Source organism: Zerene cesonia, chromosome 16 (assembly GCF_012273895.1).
Source record: "Zerene cesonia ecotype Mississippi chromosome 16, Zerene_cesonia_1.1, whole genome shotgun sequence".
Lineage (NCBI taxonomy): Eukaryota > Metazoa > Arthropoda > Insecta > Lepidoptera > Pieridae > Zerene > Zerene cesonia.
The window spans coordinates 2,959,017-2,979,431 of record NC_052117.1 but is presented as its reverse complement, the minus strand read 5'-3'; the positions used below and the strand labels follow the sequence as shown (position 1 = coordinate 2,979,431).

At 33.1% G+C, this 20,415-nt stretch overlaps 2 protein-coding genes and 1 non-coding gene across 3 annotated transcripts in view; 1 reads left to right on the top strand and 2 right to left on the bottom strand.

Moving 5' to 3' along the window:
* The window catches only part of LOC119833042 (cilia- and flagella-associated protein 61-like), a 17,355-nt gene extending 8,781 nt beyond the window's left edge, over positions 1 to 8,574 (top strand). Inside the window, exons 18-30 of the mRNA XM_038356912.1 lie at positions 160 to 291; positions 1,087 to 1,281; positions 1,728 to 1,853; positions 2,214 to 2,374; positions 2,683 to 2,867; positions 2,947 to 3,142; positions 3,437 to 3,606; positions 4,883 to 4,989; positions 5,374 to 5,402; positions 5,576 to 5,736; positions 6,541 to 6,714; positions 7,100 to 7,213; positions 8,411 to 8,574. Of these exons, the coding sequence (XP_038212840.1) occupies positions 160 to 291; positions 1,087 to 1,281; positions 1,728 to 1,853; positions 2,214 to 2,374; positions 2,683 to 2,867; positions 2,947 to 3,142; positions 3,437 to 3,606; positions 4,883 to 4,989; positions 5,374 to 5,402; positions 5,576 to 5,736; positions 6,541 to 6,714; positions 7,100 to 7,213; positions 8,411 to 8,566 (1,906 nt within the window). The 3' untranslated portion in view covers positions 8,567 to 8,574. The remainder of the gene's footprint in view (positions 1 to 159; positions 292 to 1,086; positions 1,282 to 1,727; positions 1,854 to 2,213; positions 2,375 to 2,682; positions 2,868 to 2,946; positions 3,143 to 3,436; positions 3,607 to 4,882; positions 4,990 to 5,373; positions 5,403 to 5,575; positions 5,737 to 6,540; positions 6,715 to 7,099; positions 7,214 to 8,410) is intronic.
* Trnar-acg lies at positions 4,581 to 4,653 on the bottom strand. The gene has a single exon. It is a non-coding gene; the product is annotated as a tRNA-Arg (tRNA).
* A 2,356-nt stretch (positions 8,575 to 10,930) lies between the features above and the next one.
* The window catches only part of LOC119832938 (pituitary homeobox 1), a 22,361-nt gene continuing 12,876 nt past the window's right edge, over positions 10,931 to 20,415 (bottom strand). The window contains exons 2-6 of the mRNA XM_038356769.1: positions 19,901 to 20,067; positions 19,279 to 19,386; positions 15,879 to 16,053; positions 13,293 to 13,445; positions 10,931 to 11,040 (exon numbers count right to left, since the gene is read on the bottom strand). Of these exons, the coding sequence (XP_038212697.1) occupies positions 10,931 to 11,040; positions 13,293 to 13,445; positions 15,879 to 16,053; positions 19,279 to 19,386; positions 19,901 to 20,067 (713 nt within the window). The remainder of the gene's footprint in view (positions 11,041 to 13,292; positions 13,446 to 15,878; positions 16,054 to 19,278; positions 19,387 to 19,900; positions 20,068 to 20,415) is intronic.

Sequence of the window (20,415 nt, the reverse complement as noted above, 5' to 3'; positions counted from 1 at the left end):
ATTTATTTTGAATATTTATTGTTTTTATTTTGTTTTTGTGTGTGCAATAAAGTGTTTTATTATTATTATTATTATTAACATAAATAAATCGATAAAAAATAACAACATCCAGATTTGTATTACCGAGTGTAAATTTATAATGTTTTGTTCTTCCAATAGATCTGCTCCATTTGCCCTTTGGACCTTAGAAAGAGCACTAACAAGCTTACCAAGAGTCTATGTGAATAACAATATTGTGGTGGTGGGAGCTAGTCGGACTGGGCTTGCTTTTATCGAACACCTTTTTATGGGGTAAATTATTATTTGAAAAATAATATTTAAATATGTCTATAAATTTTCAAAACACTACCTTATGCCAACTGACAATGCCACGACGTTTGCCATACAAACGAGTGCTTCATTTTAGATTGTTTTCATATACACAATGTCTGATTTGACGCAATGATACAATGCCCGTTAGCGGAGTTCGGCGGCAAGGCGCTGTATAATATAATGCCAACAACGCTAAGCTTGGGATGTAAACATAGCTTAAGAAAAAATAAATCGTATTTATTATCTTAAATTATTTTGTTATTTGTAATCAGTTGTATGTAAGCAGCGTATCCGAAACGCTTACGTTTTCGTTCCATTGAGTATAATTGTACACCGCATGCGGGAGGCAATCCATGTTTAATGAGTAATTCACATCAAGAGTATTTCAAAGTTTATTTATTACTAGATGCTCGTCCCGGCTCCAGCTAGATATCAAGATTCCTGTTTCATACCAAGGGTGCATGTAATCGGGATAAAAAGTATCCTATCACCAAGTCAGCTTATGATCTGTCTGAGTGTCTAGGGTATATCCTATCTGTATACTAAATTTCATCAAAATCCGTTCAGTATTTTCAGCGTGATCGAAGGACAACCATCCAAACAAACAAACTTTCACCTTTATAATATTAGTGTGTTAGTGTGGTGGATAGGAATAGGCAATTCATTAACTTAAACTACTTATCAAAACCCCGATATATTAACAAAACCTATTGGAATAATACTTACAATGGGTTTTACCAAACATTATTATCCACTCATTCTTTGCTTTTACAGACCAACCTCCCAGTACTTAACATTTACGAACATAACCTTAGTGTCTGAGCACGGGTTGCCCACAGTGCCTGATTGTCTTAGGGCCGCCGAAACTTGCGTGCCGAGGAATGGGCGATATACCGATAGATATATAAAGAGTGTCCCGTTTTATTATTATGTCGATGTTATATCTGCGGTTATGACGCAAATAGACAGGTTTGTTGTTTTTGTTGGAGCTTCATGCTTAAAATTGTACTTATACTGCGATTTGAATCAATGATTAGTTAGTGTGTTAGTGTGTAAATACTACATGTGTCGATCGACATATAGTATTTTTTCTAAATATAAATGTATTTTGTGAATGTAAAAGTATACATTGTTTACAATAAAATATAATAGTTTAAAAAAACTAAAAAACACGCTTTGACAAAAATCATATTTTGCAAATTGAAAACTGGAATAATTTTATCAAATTAGTGTATTGTCATCGGTCCTCAATATATCTACAAAGTTTGAACGAAATCTGGCCGTTTAAAGTGGGTCAAAATCGCGCCCAAAGAAGTCGGTTACAAACAAACACAGGTGAAGCTAATAAAAAGCGTGTAAAAAAATGTTGTCTAACACAAGCTTTTCTTGGTGCTGACTTCTCTTCAACGTCGCAGAAAAAAGAAGTGTATTCATTTGAAAGACGGTGGAATGAAGTTCTATGACGAGCTAGTTTTAACCTGTGGCCAGCAATTCCAGCACCCAGACTACTTGAAAGAACCTGAACCAGTTAGAGAAGTTGAGTAAGTCATATGTAATCTAATTTTATGGTAGTATTTAAATTATTCGTTATGATTTTGTTACTTTTATAATTCTAAAAAAGATAAATACATCTAATTACACATAAATACAACATATTATTATATTAGATATTTATCAGCACATTCGCTCTATAATACTTTTTAATTTAGTATTTTAGAGTTAGAGCTAGCCTGGTAGTAAAAAAATCAGTTAAAAGGAATCAATTATCTCTTTGATGTTAGAAGTTGGCCATAGAAACTCTTTAATTGTGCGATTCTATTGTTTACATGAGAATAGAGTATGACTATTCATCAATTTGTATTTGGTTGCATTAATAATCTGTAATGTATTATAATTCCAAGTCCCACTAAACCATGTGACCGTCTACTGATGGACGACACGCGGTACCGGCCGGACCGCGTGCCCCCTCCACCGGAGCTACCTGATAATGTGATGCTCATCAACTCATTGGAACAAGCCAATAATTGCTTGAGGAAACTACAGGCGATGATTAAAGAAGCGAGTTAGTGTTTAGAAGAAAATTAAAATGTTGAATTATTTTTTATTAATTTGAGGCTCCTCTTTTAATGATTCAATATCCAATTAAAATAAATATGTACAAGGATTAGTACATATTTATTTTAGTTTGTCTTTGCCATCAGTTATTTTTAAACTCTGCCAATGGAAAAAGTTAATAATGCATTCATTATTCAACATTTAACTATGACATGCGTTTAATTTTAGTATTAATCATGTTGAAATTTAGGACTGGTCAGATATGCAAATAAATATTATTAATTTATTTGAAACTAATTCAATATTTAATTCTAGAGGATTCGGATAATTGTTTGAGTGAAGAAAACAGGATTATAATTTATGGCGATTACATAGAAGCCTACAGCTGTATAGCGGCGTTGCTAGAGATGGGTATATCTTCGAAGGTGTTAGCGTTTGTGGAACCATTCCCTCCAGAGGATGGTACTAAAATGAGAGTCAATTGTTTTAATAATGAAACGGTAATCGTTGTATTCGTATTTGAAATATCTATTAGTATTAGTATAAGTAGCTCATACAATAAGAGTAATGTCATTTTAGGTCGACGAAAGGGTTCAAATGATGTTGAAAAAGCTGAAAATACAAGTATATAGGAAGAGTCACCTGTACGGCTGGTGGCAGAAAGGCAACTGCGTTGAAACTATTCGTCTCATGGCGCCCTTGCATGCCTTTCATTTGCCATGTTTCGCTTTCTTTTATTATGGGATAAAGGCTATTGATGTTTATGCTTTTAAAGGTATATTTATAGTAACAAAAATTCTTGTATATATTTTTAATTTTGTGCTTAGTATTTTTTGTAGAGTAAATACTGGGTTCCCTATAAGGGAATAAAAGTAAATTGTACTATGTATGTAAAACATTCAATAATCGGCAGTAATAGAAATCCGATAAATAGTTTTGAAAGAAAACTGTTTAATTTAAAGACGTGACGGTCCATGTAGTACTGACGAGCATAATGTGTGGATAAATTGAATACTTGTATCAATTACTGCACAACAATAGACCAAAATAACCAAGTATAAATCATCAGCAATCAACGAAAGCGGTCTAGTATACGACGGTGGTCTGGTAGTGGGGCCAAGCTTCGAAACTAACGACCCACACGTGTTCGCGGCGGGTCCATGCGTGCGCTACTCGCGCAAACTGTACGCGGACAATCGTCAGCACAAGTATTACAGCTCGGAGGATATTGGCGAGGCAGTAAGTTTATAGATTACTAGCGGTCCGCCCAGGCTTACCCGTGGTATAATTGAGCTATCAAACATTGAAAGAACTTTTAAAATATGAGCATTAGTTCGTGAGATATAGATATAGAATAACAATATTATCTGTCCGATTTTTAACAGAAGGTACATATATACAGCCCATTATTATATGAAACATGCATCGAGCAATACCATTCCCAACGACTCTGCTTCTGAATTAGAGTCTGCTAAACTTATCGCAATATTATAATAAACAGGAATGTTATTCTGTTATTTGGCCTTGATATTTTAAAGCCTTACCGTGTTTCGGTGTATTTTGTACTTATTTAATTAAAACTCAAAACTTATTAGAATATTCATAAGTGTTAATTCAAACGAATTAATAACTGCCTTAGCCTGTAAACAATAATAGAACTCATTAAGTCATAGGCCTAAGTTACTGTTACTAACATTAAATATATTTTCTTTGTGGTATAAGTAATATACCAACAATGATTGAGTAAAAAAATAGCAATAAGAAAATAAATCATCATCATCAGCTACTATATGTTCCTACTGCTGGGACACTGGCCTCCTATGAGGGTTCAGGCCATGTTCCACTACTGGTGCTGGGTGTTGCTGGCCAAATGCGAGTTGGCACATGTCGTCAAATTTTTTATTCTTGGACATGCCGGTTTCCTCACGATGTTTTCCTTCACCGTTTCAAGCAGTGGTAATATTATTGACATGTACTGGCAGATAAATTGAAAAATCAATTTATTTCCTGCACGCTCGCCCGGTCTCGAACCCCGACTTATCGATTTGAAGTCCGGGGTTAGCACCACTGAACACACAAGAAAATAAGTGTTTGTTTAAAATTTACAGTATTTGGTACTTTAGTATCTAACAATTACAACCTAAATTATATAATCACTAAAAATTAAATTTAAGAGTGTGCACAGAAACAAAAGTCCCATAGCAAAATCATAACGACCCTGCCAGGATTCGAACCTGGAATCTTCTGATCCGTAGTCAGACGCGTTATCCATTGCGCCACAGGGCCGGATACTATTTCTTCCAAATGTAGTGATCAGTTTGGTTCAAATCTATTTTAGTCATTCATATTGTTCGAAATTCAAAAGCAGTGAACCGTTTCGATTAAAGTGACCTATCGTTCCAATTTTGTGATCTACTTATTTCAATTTCAATATTAGTAATTATTATTATAGAACTATCTATTTCATTCATTTGAAGCCATCTATTTCTTTCTAAATTCAAATGTATGTGATCAGTTGGCAAGGATCTTCCTCCGCAAACTGGACCCATTTATGACCGGCGTGAACGAAGTCGAGTCGCCGACATCCGATGTCGTTCCACGCTTCAGTTCCAGCTTATTGGCGTGAGTTATGACTTCTAAATGTTTTTTGTGGACCTTTTTATTACATTTAATACCTTTTTGTTTTTTGAACAAGATTTTGTAGCGTGTTAGCGTGTGAAAAAACTAAATTCAAGTTCGTATTTTCCCCAATTTTAGTCGAAATTGTGAGAAGAATATTTTAATACTTAATAACGTTAACTTAAAATGAATACACAACTTGTATCCACTAACAACGATATTTTGGTAAATTATCATAAAAAAAAGATTTTATCTTAATTTCCTACTCTATTAGCGATTACACCGTGCCTCGCCGTATTAGTATATTTTGTTGTTTATATACGTGTGCGATATTATTTATCAATTAATAAAATAATAATAAAAGTACTATAAATATTACGTTTGCAGATTCAAAGATTCGCATGCAAGTGTTGGTAGTGCTATTCGCCTTTCTGCTAGTGCTATAAGAGGGTAAGTTAATCTAAGTTCTCTGGTTAAGACTGACAGGTAAACTTTTGTCCATAATCATTCTATAGGATTAATATGTTTTAGAGTTCGATGACAACCTAAATATAATTGCAAATCAGGTTTCAGGTTCGTCGAATCTTAGATATTTGTTTGTTATTTGTCTTCAGACGCTGGCAACCTGTGGCCAAGTTCAAAGCTCCACTGGCTCAGTCTGCAATATTACCTGGACCGTTGTATTACATGCAGCTCCGACAGCCAGGCCCAGAGATACCCATGGCGGTGAAACTATCATTACCTCACCAGGTATTTTTATAATAAGTTCAATAATGACTAAAGAAGAAGAAGAAGCTATCATAATTATATCCGCCACTTCAAACATTAATATTGTGGCTAGAATTGATACTGTTAATTTGATAGAATATGCATTTAGAATTTAAAGACTTTTAAACGGATTTTAAACGCGATTTATCTGTTAGTCTCCCCGTGACCGAAACGTCGCGTTAATAAGAATATAATGAATAAATCGCGTTTAAAATCCGTTTAAAAGTCTTTAATTTCTAAATGTATAATACTCGTGTAAAATCAAACACAAGAAAATACTAGAATATGCATTACTGTTTGATAATAAAAAAAATTTTAACACAAATAATAGTTATGAGTTTTGGTAGTAAATGTTATTTACATTAGCACGAATATGCAATCTCTTTGCAAATGTTTGTCTAGATGAACGAAAGCATTCGAACCTTATACTCTGTTACATATAGTACTTATTTCGCCTAAGATTTAAATAGATTTACCCCATCTATCCACATATTAAAATGTATCTTAATCACTACGTAGTATAAAACGAAGTCACTTTCTCTGTCCCTATGTCTCTATGTATGCTTAAATCTTAAAAACTACGCAATATAGCTTGATGGAGTTATTTTTTAATCGATAGAGAGGTTCAAGAGGAAGTTTTATATGTATAACATCTATTAAACTACTCCAAATTTAACGAATGCGAAGCCGCGGGAATAAGCTAGTAAATCTATAATTCGAAACGACCGTTTATATCACAGTTAAATATTCTACGTATAAATATTAATAACAATTCTGCATTTTCAGGGCCACACATTGATAACAGATAAAAACGAGAACTATTTTCGTCTCCAAGTGAATGCATTGCATTGTATCGAAGCTATCACCTGTTTGTCCAAGAAGAAATTTTCGAGCGAAAGTTTTATTTTGTTATATGGGAAACATGAGGCGTATTTTAATAATTTGCTTGCTAGATATAAGGTTTGTGCCTTTAAATTAATTTACAGAGAAATCAGATAGGTAGGATATAGATACGATTTTGAATCAAATCAGTAAATGTTTATTATGAAAGCTTTTTCATAGTTAATTATTATTAGGAATAGCATAAATAGTGCATTTGTATAAACAATTTGAAGATGAGATTAGCAGCCCATTATTAAATAAGCGATCTTATTTCATTTGAATATCTCTCTATTTAGAAAATCTTCTATTTTATTTAAATTTTCTATTTCAATAAAAATGAATAAATCGCTTTAAAATCCGTTAAAAAGTCTTTAATTTCTGAATGTATAATACTCGCGTAAAATCAAATACAAGAAAATACTATCTCTCTGTTTTCTACTTATATAATTAACTTTTCCCGTAGTTGCATCTGATCGACGATTTTTACGATTTCTTCTCCAAGCCCTGGCTGTCAGCGCTGTATCAGGAATCATTCATCGATTTATTAAGAGACCTTCATGAGCATGAAGTGAAAACAGTGAGTAGGTCTTCTCATTTTCAAAAGTTTAAATCAAAACAATTTAGTAAAATAAAAACCCTAGGAAAAGTGTAAAGGCTGTTTCATCATATGCGAATATTATAGGTTTTTACCTTTAGTTTGATTTTTATACATTACTAGCTTTTCGCCCGCGGCTACGCCCGCGTAGAATTCGCTTATATTGCGCGACATGGTATTTTCTTCGCATTAAAAAGTATGGTTTGCTCTTTCCCACGTTTAGCTCCATCTTCATACCAAGTTTCATCAAAATCGGTTTGACAATAACGAACTGTCATACAAACTTTCATCCCCTCTTTTAACCCTTTCTACCCTTTTTTCGCGATATAAAGTATCTTATGTCCTTTCCCAAGTTCAGTTCTATCTTCATTCCAAATTTTCACAAAATCGGATAAGTAGTTTAGGTGTGAAAGCGTAACAGACAGACAGACAGACAGAGTTACTTTCGCATTTATAATATTATATTAGTAGGGATTTGTTAAATTGTCACATAGCTTAACAGAACACATCTAGAAGTCCTCGAAAGTTAATGTTGCACTTATCTTTACAAATATCAAGGAGATTTGTATTAGATGTAAGGTAATCGGCATATTTCAAAATTAATGTATCGAGAACTAAAGATATTGATTTATATTGCAATATTTATGTTTTTTAAACGTTAGACAAATAAATATTTAAATTTTTATTATAATAACGTTCATTCTTTACTTCTAAGGTATATGATGTGGTTAAAACGAAATACCACGAGTTTGCCGAGAGCGTTGAGTCGGATACGCCACCTTGTTGTGATAAAACACACAGTTCAAATAAGCTAATGGTTTGTTTTCAATTATAGCTCACTATTTAACTACAAGTATTTGTATTAACATGTGTCAATGTTATTCAGCTTTATGATGTCAGTTCTTATGTCTAGATTTCATATGTAAGTATCTCAATATGTGTTTAATTATCACCGGCTTCATTACTTGTTCATAAAATCAGGGAGTTTAAAGGACAAAAGTCAATTCAATACTTTAAGATGTATGTACGTATTTTATTAATAATTTTAAATGACAGGACATAAATATATCAAAAAGTTGTGAAACAGGTCATTACTGTTTTATATTATTGTAGTTTTTTCTCGATCTCTGCTTGTACAATAAAGAATAAGTGTTATTAAGCAATACTATTATGACAAAGGAGTGCGGTCAGAACGCAGAGCTGCGGCAGGCGGCGGCGGCTTTCTGGCAATCGATCGGGGGCGAGCACATCGTTACGTCGCACCTCGCGCACTATCTCAAACGGAATACTGTCACCAATCCGTACTACGCCGTGCCCGAACCGGAGTTCACTTGATTTTGTTGTTGGTTGTAATAAATCTGTTTCGCGGGTTTGATGTTTTATTATTCGACATTTTGTGTTTGGGAAAAGGGGTTCGAAATATGCGTTTGAATGGTGGGCATAATGCAAGATATATTGATTCTGGCGATCGAACCACGGCATGCATATTATCGCTTCGTGCCAGAATCTCTATTCACTTGAATTTCTTGTTTGTTGTAAAAATTGTTTCGTTTGGTATAGTATTGCATTATCCGTGGTTAGGTGTTTTCTTTGACGCTATGTGTTTGAGGTTTAAAGAGGGTGTTAAGGCAATGTGTTTGTCCAAATAATGAGGCAAGTCCAAAAAATGAAAAGAGGGTTTCATAGAATTAATCAGTTTTATAGGAATAATCCTATAATACTTAAAAAAGGTTCACAAATTTTGTGGTTTATACAAATTGAGAGTCAATTTTATGACATTGATTAAAGTTACGTATTAATAAACGACAATGGTTAAAACAAAAACTTTCAAAGAAAAAACAAGCACATTTTAGACAATTTATTTAATTTTACACATGTTATAATAATTCGCTTACGATAATATTTACACGAAATGCACAGTTACGGAGATAAAAAATAAAATAACAAAAAAGGATCGCTAAGTTATTTAAAAGTGACTAGTTTTCGAGGTAATTTAAACAACGACTAGTATCATAAAAACATATACAGTGCCTATAGCGTTTAACGAAACAAAATATAAATTAAATAGGACAGTTTGTATACACAACACTTATGTGGTAAACGTAAGTAGTCTTAATAATTTCGCATTATATATTATATGTCGTTGAGATGGCAACACCTTAAAATGATCACGCAAACGGCTTATGTACATGGGTATGTAAGTCAAGATGTTGTACGCCTTTTTCTTAACATCTATATAAACTTCACCTTCACATAAATTCCAACAAATATTTTTGAAACTAAAGAAGTCAGTTAATTAAAAAGCAGTGTCCCTAATGCAACTTTAAATAGAAGTAGAAACATTATAATTGAAAATATGATAAAAACATTTAAAAATTAAAATATCGAGATTTTAAAAGTTAATTGAAGTTCTGTTTGAAATAAAAAATTAATGTCTTTATCCACCGTCTATTCTTAATATATAAAATGCACAAAAACTATTGACTGGATTGAATCACCTAATATAAGATGTATTTTATGCAATATAAAATCTTGACTTACGTTATACAACAATCGAAAAGATCTACTTAATGCATAAAGGTTTAAAAGAGCTGTATAGTACAATATGACTAGAGTACAATATGATGAATAATCGAACCCGATTTTCTTATTAAAAACCTTACGTATATCTATACTAAGTTTTTGTCATATCAATAAAATGCTGTACATCTTTCATACCTTAACGTAACCAATTACAGGCCTTAAAAATACTTATTTTATTATATTATAAATTAGTGTCTTTTATTTTTTGTTCAAATTTTGTTACGAGTATTATTCCAAACAATTTTTGAGCGATCATTTGCTTGTAAGATTTTACTTGCGTTTTATTATTACCTAAATCAATGATAATTTGCTATTCGTTAAACATTCTGTTGGTACATTAATATTTACATTATTAATAATATCCATTTCAAATAAAGTACATAATAATTTCGTTGACATTTTTGTGCCATTCTCTAATTAACACAGATATATTTGTGTTCAAATTTTATAAACAGATAACTATTTTAATGAGAATGTGAATCAAAGCCGTTTGATGAAACTTCCGTTCTTATTAAGTATATGTATTTTAGGATAAAAAGATATCGCAACTTTTAAGTGATTTAATATAGTACAGGTTCCAGAGAAGGTAATGTATGATAAAATGTAATAGGTACAATGAATAGAAATAATGGTATGAATGATAAATTACTCGTAATTACTCAGTTTTTAATACCTGTAAGATTTGTTTTCTGAAACACCAGGTATATTGAATGAACTGACTGTTAACATAACCAATCACATTTCACAATGGTTATGCACTCTCATATTAGAGTCATACATAATGTGCAAGTGATAATCTGTTTCTTTCGTTAAGTCGTTGTGGCAAACTCCAAAACGCTTAGACTAGCGAAGAAAATAATTTGACTGACCTTTTCTAGCCGCTTGTTTTGACTCCCTCATTCATTTATGTATTTACATCACAACTGATCAAGGAATGCCTACTCTATGTATACGTTTTATATTTGAAACATTCAGTATTGTTTAACGTGTACCTTTATTTGCGACGAGTACAGCCAAGCTTAACAGCAAATTGACACTGAAATGTGCACGATTTCAGCGTTATGGCGCGTAATCGTGCGCCGGCGCCGGTGAGTAATCAGCGCCGTGGAGCAATGATTAGGTCTGGTATTGCAACATGGGCGCTGCAGCGAGGTTCGCGTGGTGCCCACTGTTCATTCTCAGCGCTGATAGCGATTTATTGTACCATTCGTCCTCTGCGCTCATACCTGCGTAAGACACAAAACATCAGGAACATTTATAGAAAGATTTATAAAAATATCTTAAAAACAAATGATGTAAACTCTTATCCTAATAATACGCAGAATATAAAATAACTATCTTAACCTTAAAGAAAGTGCGATGTTTATAAATATCGTATTTCTACACTCCTACAAATAAATCGAAACATTGTGGTTTATTCCCAACTCTCGTACAGTTGAATGCTGGAGCTCGGCAAAAAGATAGGTATAACGAGGTGCTAGGAGGGGCGAACAGAGCAACCAACTCGACCCTCGCGTTTTCTCAAGATGCAATCTCGCCGTAGGAAATAAGATATTTGCGAAGACGCCGCGAGGACGCCCGCCAAAGTAAATGTAGTGGAAATTTTCTTATTAGAATATCTACGGTACGATGCCTCGGTTCCATTACGTGTTTTTTTACGCAGGAATTTGCTCGAGGCACTCCCACATTACATGCTTTGACGCGTATTTTTGATGAGACATTTTTTTCATGGATTTTATGGAGTTATGAATTTACAAATAACATGAATTATACATTGGAAGCGTTGCATTATATAGCAACACTTCTTTTTGTATAAAGCTTTTCTTGTAACGCGTCAAATAATACGAAATATTTTCACAATCATCTACTTCGTTATAATCACAAGTTATAAATATTTATTTCGAGTTAATGATAGGTACCTACCTTGTACAATGTACAAACATCAATTAGTCTGAAATATTCAAGTCTAAACTTTCAAGCGATAAGTGTACGCGAAGTATACAAGTATATGTAAATATATACATACTGCCTTGAGGGGCACAAATTTATAATCTCCGGCCGCAAACTCATGGAATATTAAATTAGTGAAACGTTGCTTCTACCGTCTTCAGTTGATTCTACTAATATATATATAATCAGTATGGAAATATCTCATATATGAAACGATCGTAAGTTATAGCATATTATTACTTAAGTTCACCATAAGTAAATAACTTTAATTGGTAAAATTTCAAGATGACTATATAAATTCCTAATGTTGCTATCGGTGGTATCTATAGAATCTTTAAAGTATATCTACAATAAACAAACAAAATTATGTAAATAGTCATTAACAATGTGCCCAATTTTAGTAAAAGAATAGTTTAACATTCATTTGAATAAAGTCTCACGAACTGTTTAAGAAATTTAACACTTATTTCGCAACTTACAATAATTTAATTGTTGGTAGTAAAGTTTATTGGTACTTAGCGCTAGAACATTATTTTATTTTCTTCTACCTACTTTGAAATAAATGACATTTCGAAAAAGGAACTGTAGTCAAACAAGGTAGTTGGTTTTACAAACTCGTATACCCTTCTTTTGTCACTATACAGTAGTAATTGAAGTTAAAATACGTCGTTGAAATATAAAAGGTCAAAGTGAAGCTGCAAATTGCTTGCGTCTAGCAAATTACCTTTTCATCTTTGCGATCATCTGCCGGATCTTATCCCTGACCAACAAAGAGCAAGTTTTCTCATTATTATAAGGGATATTTGTATAAAAACGAGGCTCGATCATCCACCGCTCCACAACTTTATAATTGCCTTGACGTAGCTAATATAAAGTTGATGAAAGCTGCCGCGTCGTCTACGGAGTCTTGTTTTACACTTCAAACTTATATTTTAGTTTCTGCTACTGAAGCAGGAACAATTTTATACAATTGTACTTGTAACACTAGCTTTTTAATTATATTATAACGTATTATTAGTTTGTCTAGTTGAGTCTATTGTCTTTTGAAGAAAACGTTTTTTCACACGAATTTAAAGTAACTGTAAATACATATAATACATTCGAGTCGAGGAATCTTAGCGTTGTTTTATTATATATTATCGGGATAAAAAGTATCCCATAACCCAAGTCAGCTTATACCCAGTCTGTATAAAATTTCATCAAAATCCGTTACGTAGTTACGTTACGTAACATTTGAAGAAAAGTTCCTAACGTGTCACTTCAACATGCTTACTTCTTTACTAACATTATATACGTTAAAATGTGTATGTCTAAATCTTTGTGTCTTTATTTCACGTCGCAACAAAGAGATTTTACGATATGATTTTATAGTCTGGAAGTAGTTCACAGGCTACAAAGTGACATAGGCCATTATTTACCGTCATCTCAAACATCTCATCCCTTGAGAATTCGACTACGCGAAACCGCCGGCGGCAATAACTCGTTCAAGTATTCAACTTATTACTGCCCATCGAAAACCTCAGCTTACCCATAGTATCCTGACGCATGCCGACCGCGCTCATGTTGGCGCTGTGTCCCATAGAGAACCCTTGCGGCATTGGGTAAGAGCCGCCGCCCATCTGTGATAGCGAGAAGATGTCCTTCTGCAACTCTTCATAGCTGCCGTGATGCTGTGCAAAAATGTTATGTTACGTTCATGGTTTTGTTCGCAAAGATAGGATGTAAGTAATTTAAAGAGGTAAAGAAATTGTGCAATCTTTTGGGATATATTTGAATATAATAGAATTTATCTATGTTCTGATATAGATGAATGAACTAAAGATTAGTTACTGAGATTCATCTAAATAAGCGCGAGAGGATGCTATCATATACATTGCTTTATACTGCGCACTTGTAAATTAGTGTTTATGAATAGAAAATAATTAAAAAGGAAAAAAACTATCGCAATCTTTAATATTAATTGCTGTTAAATATCTTTATAGTAAACAACGAAGTGTTGAGTGAACGAAATTGTAATCAGCTCCAATTCGCTTCAACGTTAAAACGGCTCTGTACCAGAAAAGCGTATTTGTAATGGCAGCAATTATTTATAATAAATTACCACTGAACATAAGAAAATGCACCAGTCTGACGTCGTTTAAGAAATCTCTGTTTGATTATTTAACTGAAATGACATTCTACACACTTAACGAATATTTTGACCAATCATAAATAAATAATTGACTGAACTAAATATATATAATATATAATATATAATATTTGAATTTGAATTTGAATTTGAAACATATTTTAGAGAAGTTACCATACCATCAACGACTACTATCGCATTTTCAATTACTGTTCATCGGACAAATATAACATTATCATTTTAATAATGAAATACAATTAAAGCTCCACTGAAACCTCGTAAACGCACATTAATGAAATTATTTGCGATTAAATAGTTTTTCACGCGTTGGCTTTATGTTGTAAGAATCGATCGTATGCGTTGGTTGAATTATCACTTTCGTTAATGGGTAATGGGATTTTAACGATTGTCCGGTGGTGTACGCAACCACAGCTTTGACGTATCGTTATTTACGATATTTTTAACACCACTATGAAGCGGGTTTTGTTCATTATATCACGAATAATAATAATTTTTTAGAGTACATATAGACGAGTCGCCGTCATTTACATGTGGTCACATACAAGTTAAAATCTATTGTACTTTATGCATCATTTCAATTGATAAGTATAAACTAATAGGAAGGATTTTTTCGTGCTATCCATTTGATATGAGACATCAATTAAAATATTTCGATCAATATGAGTTGTGATGCACATAATATTTACGAGAAAGAGGTTATTATTAAGTTTTTTTTTTGTAGATGTAATATTTAAAACAACCTCACCAGTCCTTAAAATTATTCCATTATCTAATCTAAAGTCATACCATATTTGATTTTTATGCATTTATTGCAGAAAATTTAAGATAGCAATATAACTGTGTAGGTACATCTAGTAAGATATTAAACAATTGCAGCTTAACTCCAATAAACAATCAACGCTTACAATGCCTGTATCGTAAGTAAATATACAATAATGACTGCCATTGTTGCATGTCGTGTGCGCCATTTGCATTATTTTCGGCGGTCGCGGCGCAATCGTATTATCGTGTAATCAGAGCGACTGATTAGCGCCGAATTGTAATGAGCTTCAGGAGGCTGCACTCCCAATATCATAATGGCTTCGCAAGCTGGGTAATAAGCTTCGATGATAAAAATACTTTGTTTTTGTAATAATGGTCAATTAACATCTATGTATATTTATTGTATTTTATAGACAAATTTTGTAAAAATTGCATGGAATATTACTTCTCAGCACGCGGTCTATTAATAACATATTCCTGAAAGCCTTTTTAAATTCCTTTTCACTATTATTTTTATGGAAATGATATAAGGAAATTAAGAAATCTCATGCTTATATTTTTAAGTGGAAGAGAATATCATTTGTAAATGTCAAAAAGAAACAATTAATTGTTAACACTAAATCGGAATAAGATAGGGTAAAATCGGTCAAGGTATATATAGAGTATTATAGGCAATATAGAGTATTTTCAGAGAGAAGTAGACATTGTATGTGCACATTTGTTGGACATGTTGTAGGATGTTGTCTCATCAATTGTCAACCGCGCCCTAACCATGCACTTAGGTTGTAGGTATGTTATCATGAGAGGTACATACGTATTGAAACACTATCCATATACCTATGGGCTATGTCTGTTGAATATGTCAACGAATTTAGTAGGGACTTGCGTAATTCGTAAGACGTAATTCATCGCTATTATCATTTATGAATACAAGTAACAAATGATGTAGCTAATGCTATAAGCTTCTATTGAACTTATTCCATTAAGATGTCGGCTCATTCATGTAAATAAATAGTATAACCTAATTCAATATAAACATTATTCAATACTTCAATAGATATATAATCTTGACGTTAATATTATTTATTACGAACACGCTAGACTGAAAATTATATACCTACATAATCTATGGTAAATGACACTGCCATTCAAATATAACCTTCCATAAAACTGAAATAAGGCATATTACTTAAGGGAGTTTAGAAATTACCTGTGGATATCGATTGATGGTGTTAGGGTGAGGATAAGGCTGGTATCCGCGATATCCTTGGATGTTCCTCATCATGCCGTTGCAGCCGGGCAGCACGGCTGGTGCTAACGCTTTCTGAAGTTGTTTCTCCTGCTTGCGGTATTTCGCTCGACGGTTTTGAAACCATACCTGTTAAAATATTGTTGGATAAAGCACTATTTTACGTAGTATTTATATTTAATAACTAGTAAATTATTAATTTGTTACTTTTAATTGCAGTATTGACACTTTATATTGAAATGTTAATTAACATTGTTCAATAATTACTACATACAAAATATTGTATTTCATTTTTATTTCTGTGTACAAAATTTGTTTTGTAAATGTAAAAATATTCTCACGAAAAGTTAAATTGTTTGATAATGAGGCTCTGTTTGATTATGCCAACCGGCCCCTACATCGTATGTACATAGGTACTTCATAACATAATACTAAGTCCTCACAATGAAAACACATGAGGCTATAATCTGTGTGTTGTCGTCGGGAATGAGGCGTGCGTCGTTTGATATGGTGATTACAGCTGATTAGAGGGAGAGAGCCGGGGAGCCGCCCTCCGAACGCACTCTCTACATAATCATAAATACCCAACGCTACGCTCAGTTTAAAATACGCTCTGTTCCACTGAATATAAGATTCAATGTCCAAAACCAGAAACGCGTAGGTATATAGAAAATAGGGTGAAGAAACATAAATGGGATATTAGTTTTTCGCAAAGCAATTCAACATCCGTCCCTCGCCACGCGCGTTGTGATGAAAAACGAAGCAATTTCCCGTTACTATGTACGGTTTCTTACTACGATACCTACTAAGTTAAATGGTTCGGTGATCACGATTCCACAGGAGGTATGGAATTTGAAAATTTCTAGAAGACTTATTATGGAATAGTCTTTGTCATCAGCCAACATTCATTTTCAGATTACATGATAAAAAAATATATATATCTATGAATAATTGTAGGTAGGTTGAATATTTTTTATGATTTCTTAAATTTTCAATGTACCTTCATTGCAAAATCATATAGATATACAGTATTTCCCGAAGGTACTTTGCAGAACTATAATATATCTACCGACGTATGGATTTATGAAGTAGTTTAGTAGTAAGATTAACCTTATACTTAATACGTTAAAATTAAAGAGGAAAGTTAAAATATTTATTTGAAATATTTGAGATATAGGACATTTGTCCAGATGTGCTACATACACATATACATAAATTTGTTAAAGGAAATTTCATGCTTAATTTGAACATAGAGTAAACCAAAAATTAAAATCTAGTATATAATTATTATCATTTAAAGTAAAGGTGGTGACGTTATGACGTAAACTTATAATGTAAAAGCAGTAATCGAAACAAAAAAGAAAGTCAGTTTCACTTAGCTTCGGTTTAAACGTCGATAAAATCTAATTTAGTAAAGATCCCTGAAACCCTGTCCGAATACAAAAAACCGTTCACATTTGCAGAGCGCCGTGTTATCTGGAGAAAACGGTCGCCTTTAAACTGAGAAAGCACTGAGATCCAACAAAACATTTTCTTATTTCCAATTGTAGAATTCATTTGAGGGCAGAGACAATGTCGAGAGGCGCGCGGGGAGGATGAACGGCTAACTTCGTTACGGATCCATTTGATGGGATTGCAATGCCTCAGGGGCCACCCCACTCCCTCCTTGTTCCCTCCCTAGTTCGCCCGCCAGCGTTTCGTTTTTATATCGAAATTTCCTCTAGAAGGAGGGAACGTCGTCTTTAACGTTTACATTCTTATGTAGCGTCGCGAACGTTAATAGATACGAAGCGTAATATGTGGGCATGTGTGCGTGTCTGTTGTGGTGTGCGTGTGTTCGCGAGCTTTTAACGGCGATATGCGAAAGAATTTCTGTTAATAACATTTAGCCAGGCTTTTATACATTGTCACTTATAACGAAGAAGCATGCGTATATCTATTAGGATGACTAATTTGATATTGAAAGTATGTACGTGGTAATTTTAAGACAGGTAGGTGTCCATTTTGCTGTAGGCGAAAGATTAAAACACAAATGACTGTTAATTTGGAAACTAACTAATATATTTTACTTAGTATCGAAACCTACAAATGTCTGAAACGTTCTTAAAAATGAAACAAGATATTATGTGACATAAAATAAAGAATAATCAGTTTATTTATAAAACAGTGAGTACGTTTTATATTCTGTAAATGTGAGCCAAGAAATTAAGGACGATCGTTACTTCAAGAGAATGTTAAAAGTCGTGTTCTGAATAAAATATCTAAAGCGACGAATTAGGTGCTCTGGGGACAAATCAATAGTGTCCCGAGGGATTGAGCAATTTTAAAACTGAGATAAGGATCGCGACTAACTGTAAGCATTTCGTATTCATACGGACGAAGACGACAGATGGCACTTTAATTCAATCTGCCTCCGGCCTACGCTTGAAATTTTATTATCCGAATATTCGCGCATCATTGATATTTTCGACAATCTTACGTAAGAACAAGCCATTCACTTGTTTGCCAGTTATTATGTCTTGCCTTTTATTGTAGATTATTGCGCTTTTGTTTTTGCGAAATCTAATTGATTATATCATTTCGCTAAGCTCAATTTCAGATCTTATGGTTGAAAAAAAATTTTAAAAAGTAATATATAAGGTAGATTTACTTTCGGCCGGTTTCAATATTAGATCTCAATCTAAAATCTATAAATTAGGATACCTTACGATTGGGATTTTTGGTACATTGCTTCCTTGATAAAATGTCAAAAAAGATCAAAAGTTACTATATATTAATAATCAAAATCTACAGATTAATGATGTGAGTTCAACATTGAATCCCAGAATGTGACATTTTATGACAATATCGTTATTTACATTTTATTAACTTTAAAAACAATATTATAATTTTATAACATTTAATTCAACAATTTCAATGTATTTATTTACACCAAACAAAACTTAAACATCGGATAGGCTTAATTATATAATCATTTATGCGATTATTTATGTTTATCCCTGCTTATATTATAAATGTCAATGTAATTCTATCCGTCTGTATGGCTGACCCGCTTTTTTAACGTTTATATCACTGAAACGATTTAGATCAAATTTGGTAAAGAGATAGAATGAGATTTGAGTAATTACGTCATCCCGGAAATCCTGCGGGGAAATCCCCGGACTTGTATGTATTGTCTTTTTTTTAGTTTTAGGTGAGGTCGTGATTTATTTATAAACGTTATCAATGAAATAACTTAATAACGCATGCTCTTATTGGATAAACAACACGTTTTAAGATTTCTATAATAGAAATGTATATTCCTTTGAGTAGTGTACAATTTAGACATCTAGAATAAATGAATCTTTGGCTTACCTGTATCCTGGCTTCGTTTAGTTTTGTCGTTCTTGCTAATTCTTCTCTACAGTAAATGTCAGGATAGTGTGATTTTGCAAATGCTGCTTCTAATTCTGCTAATTGTTCCTGTATATGAAAATATAAGAATGTATGATACACAGTTTGAATCGACAGATGGTACATTGCTATAAGTAATGTCCTTTTTTTATTTTAAAAGATAAATATTGCGTTGTAGCGACGCCATTCTAAAAGTCGATCAATTTAAATCATCATTCTAAAAGTCAGTCAAAAGAAAGATTCAAAGATTTTTTATGTCTAAACTTATAAATAAGAGTCGGGTTTTATCATCGTTGTTTTTGTTTTAAAGGATTTTTTTCCCATTAAATCTTTTTATCAACAAATCTTTTAACCTCTTTGATATATCAATAATGGTTTTATGATAGTTTTAACATAACTGTAAATTGTATGTATATTGTGATTGTGGTAAACATGTATATTGTAGAATTTTTATTTATTATGGTGAAATTTATAATATGTTTCATTCTACCAAATATGAAGTGCTCCTATGCTAAGCATAGAAAAATTTATTCGGCGGCATTTGAACCGGCGTCATTTTGTCAAAAATTATATGAGTACATACTTGTGTAAAAGTAGTCCTATGTCTCCGTCGTGCGGGCGTGGGACAAGATGCGGTGGTGGGCGTGTGGCCCGCGTGCTGTGGACCCAGCGAGGGGGAGAGGGCGGAGGAGCCGGATCCCGCGCCGTTCCCGCCAGGCTCTGGCTTCAGTTTCTTGAAGGCGCCTTCCGCTGTGTAGATAAATTTATTTTTGAAAACGTGGGCACAATTTACACACTTGCGACTGTAAAACGATTGACGTTATTCCACTCAAAGTTACGTTATAATTAAATCTGCTAAAGTGATTCGTTAACTTATACGTTCAATACAATAGTCAATAGTATAATATAATCTTTAATTTGTATCTATTTATGTTCCCTTTTAGGTGTACGAATGACACAAGAGAAAAGAAAACGAGAAGATGAAATTTGATGAAAAATGCTATATCGAAGGATGGCTTTGATATTCGCTCAGTGCGAAGCCATGGTGGGGAGAAACTGATTTACCGTCAGCGCTACCCGTGGCTATATCCGAAACTA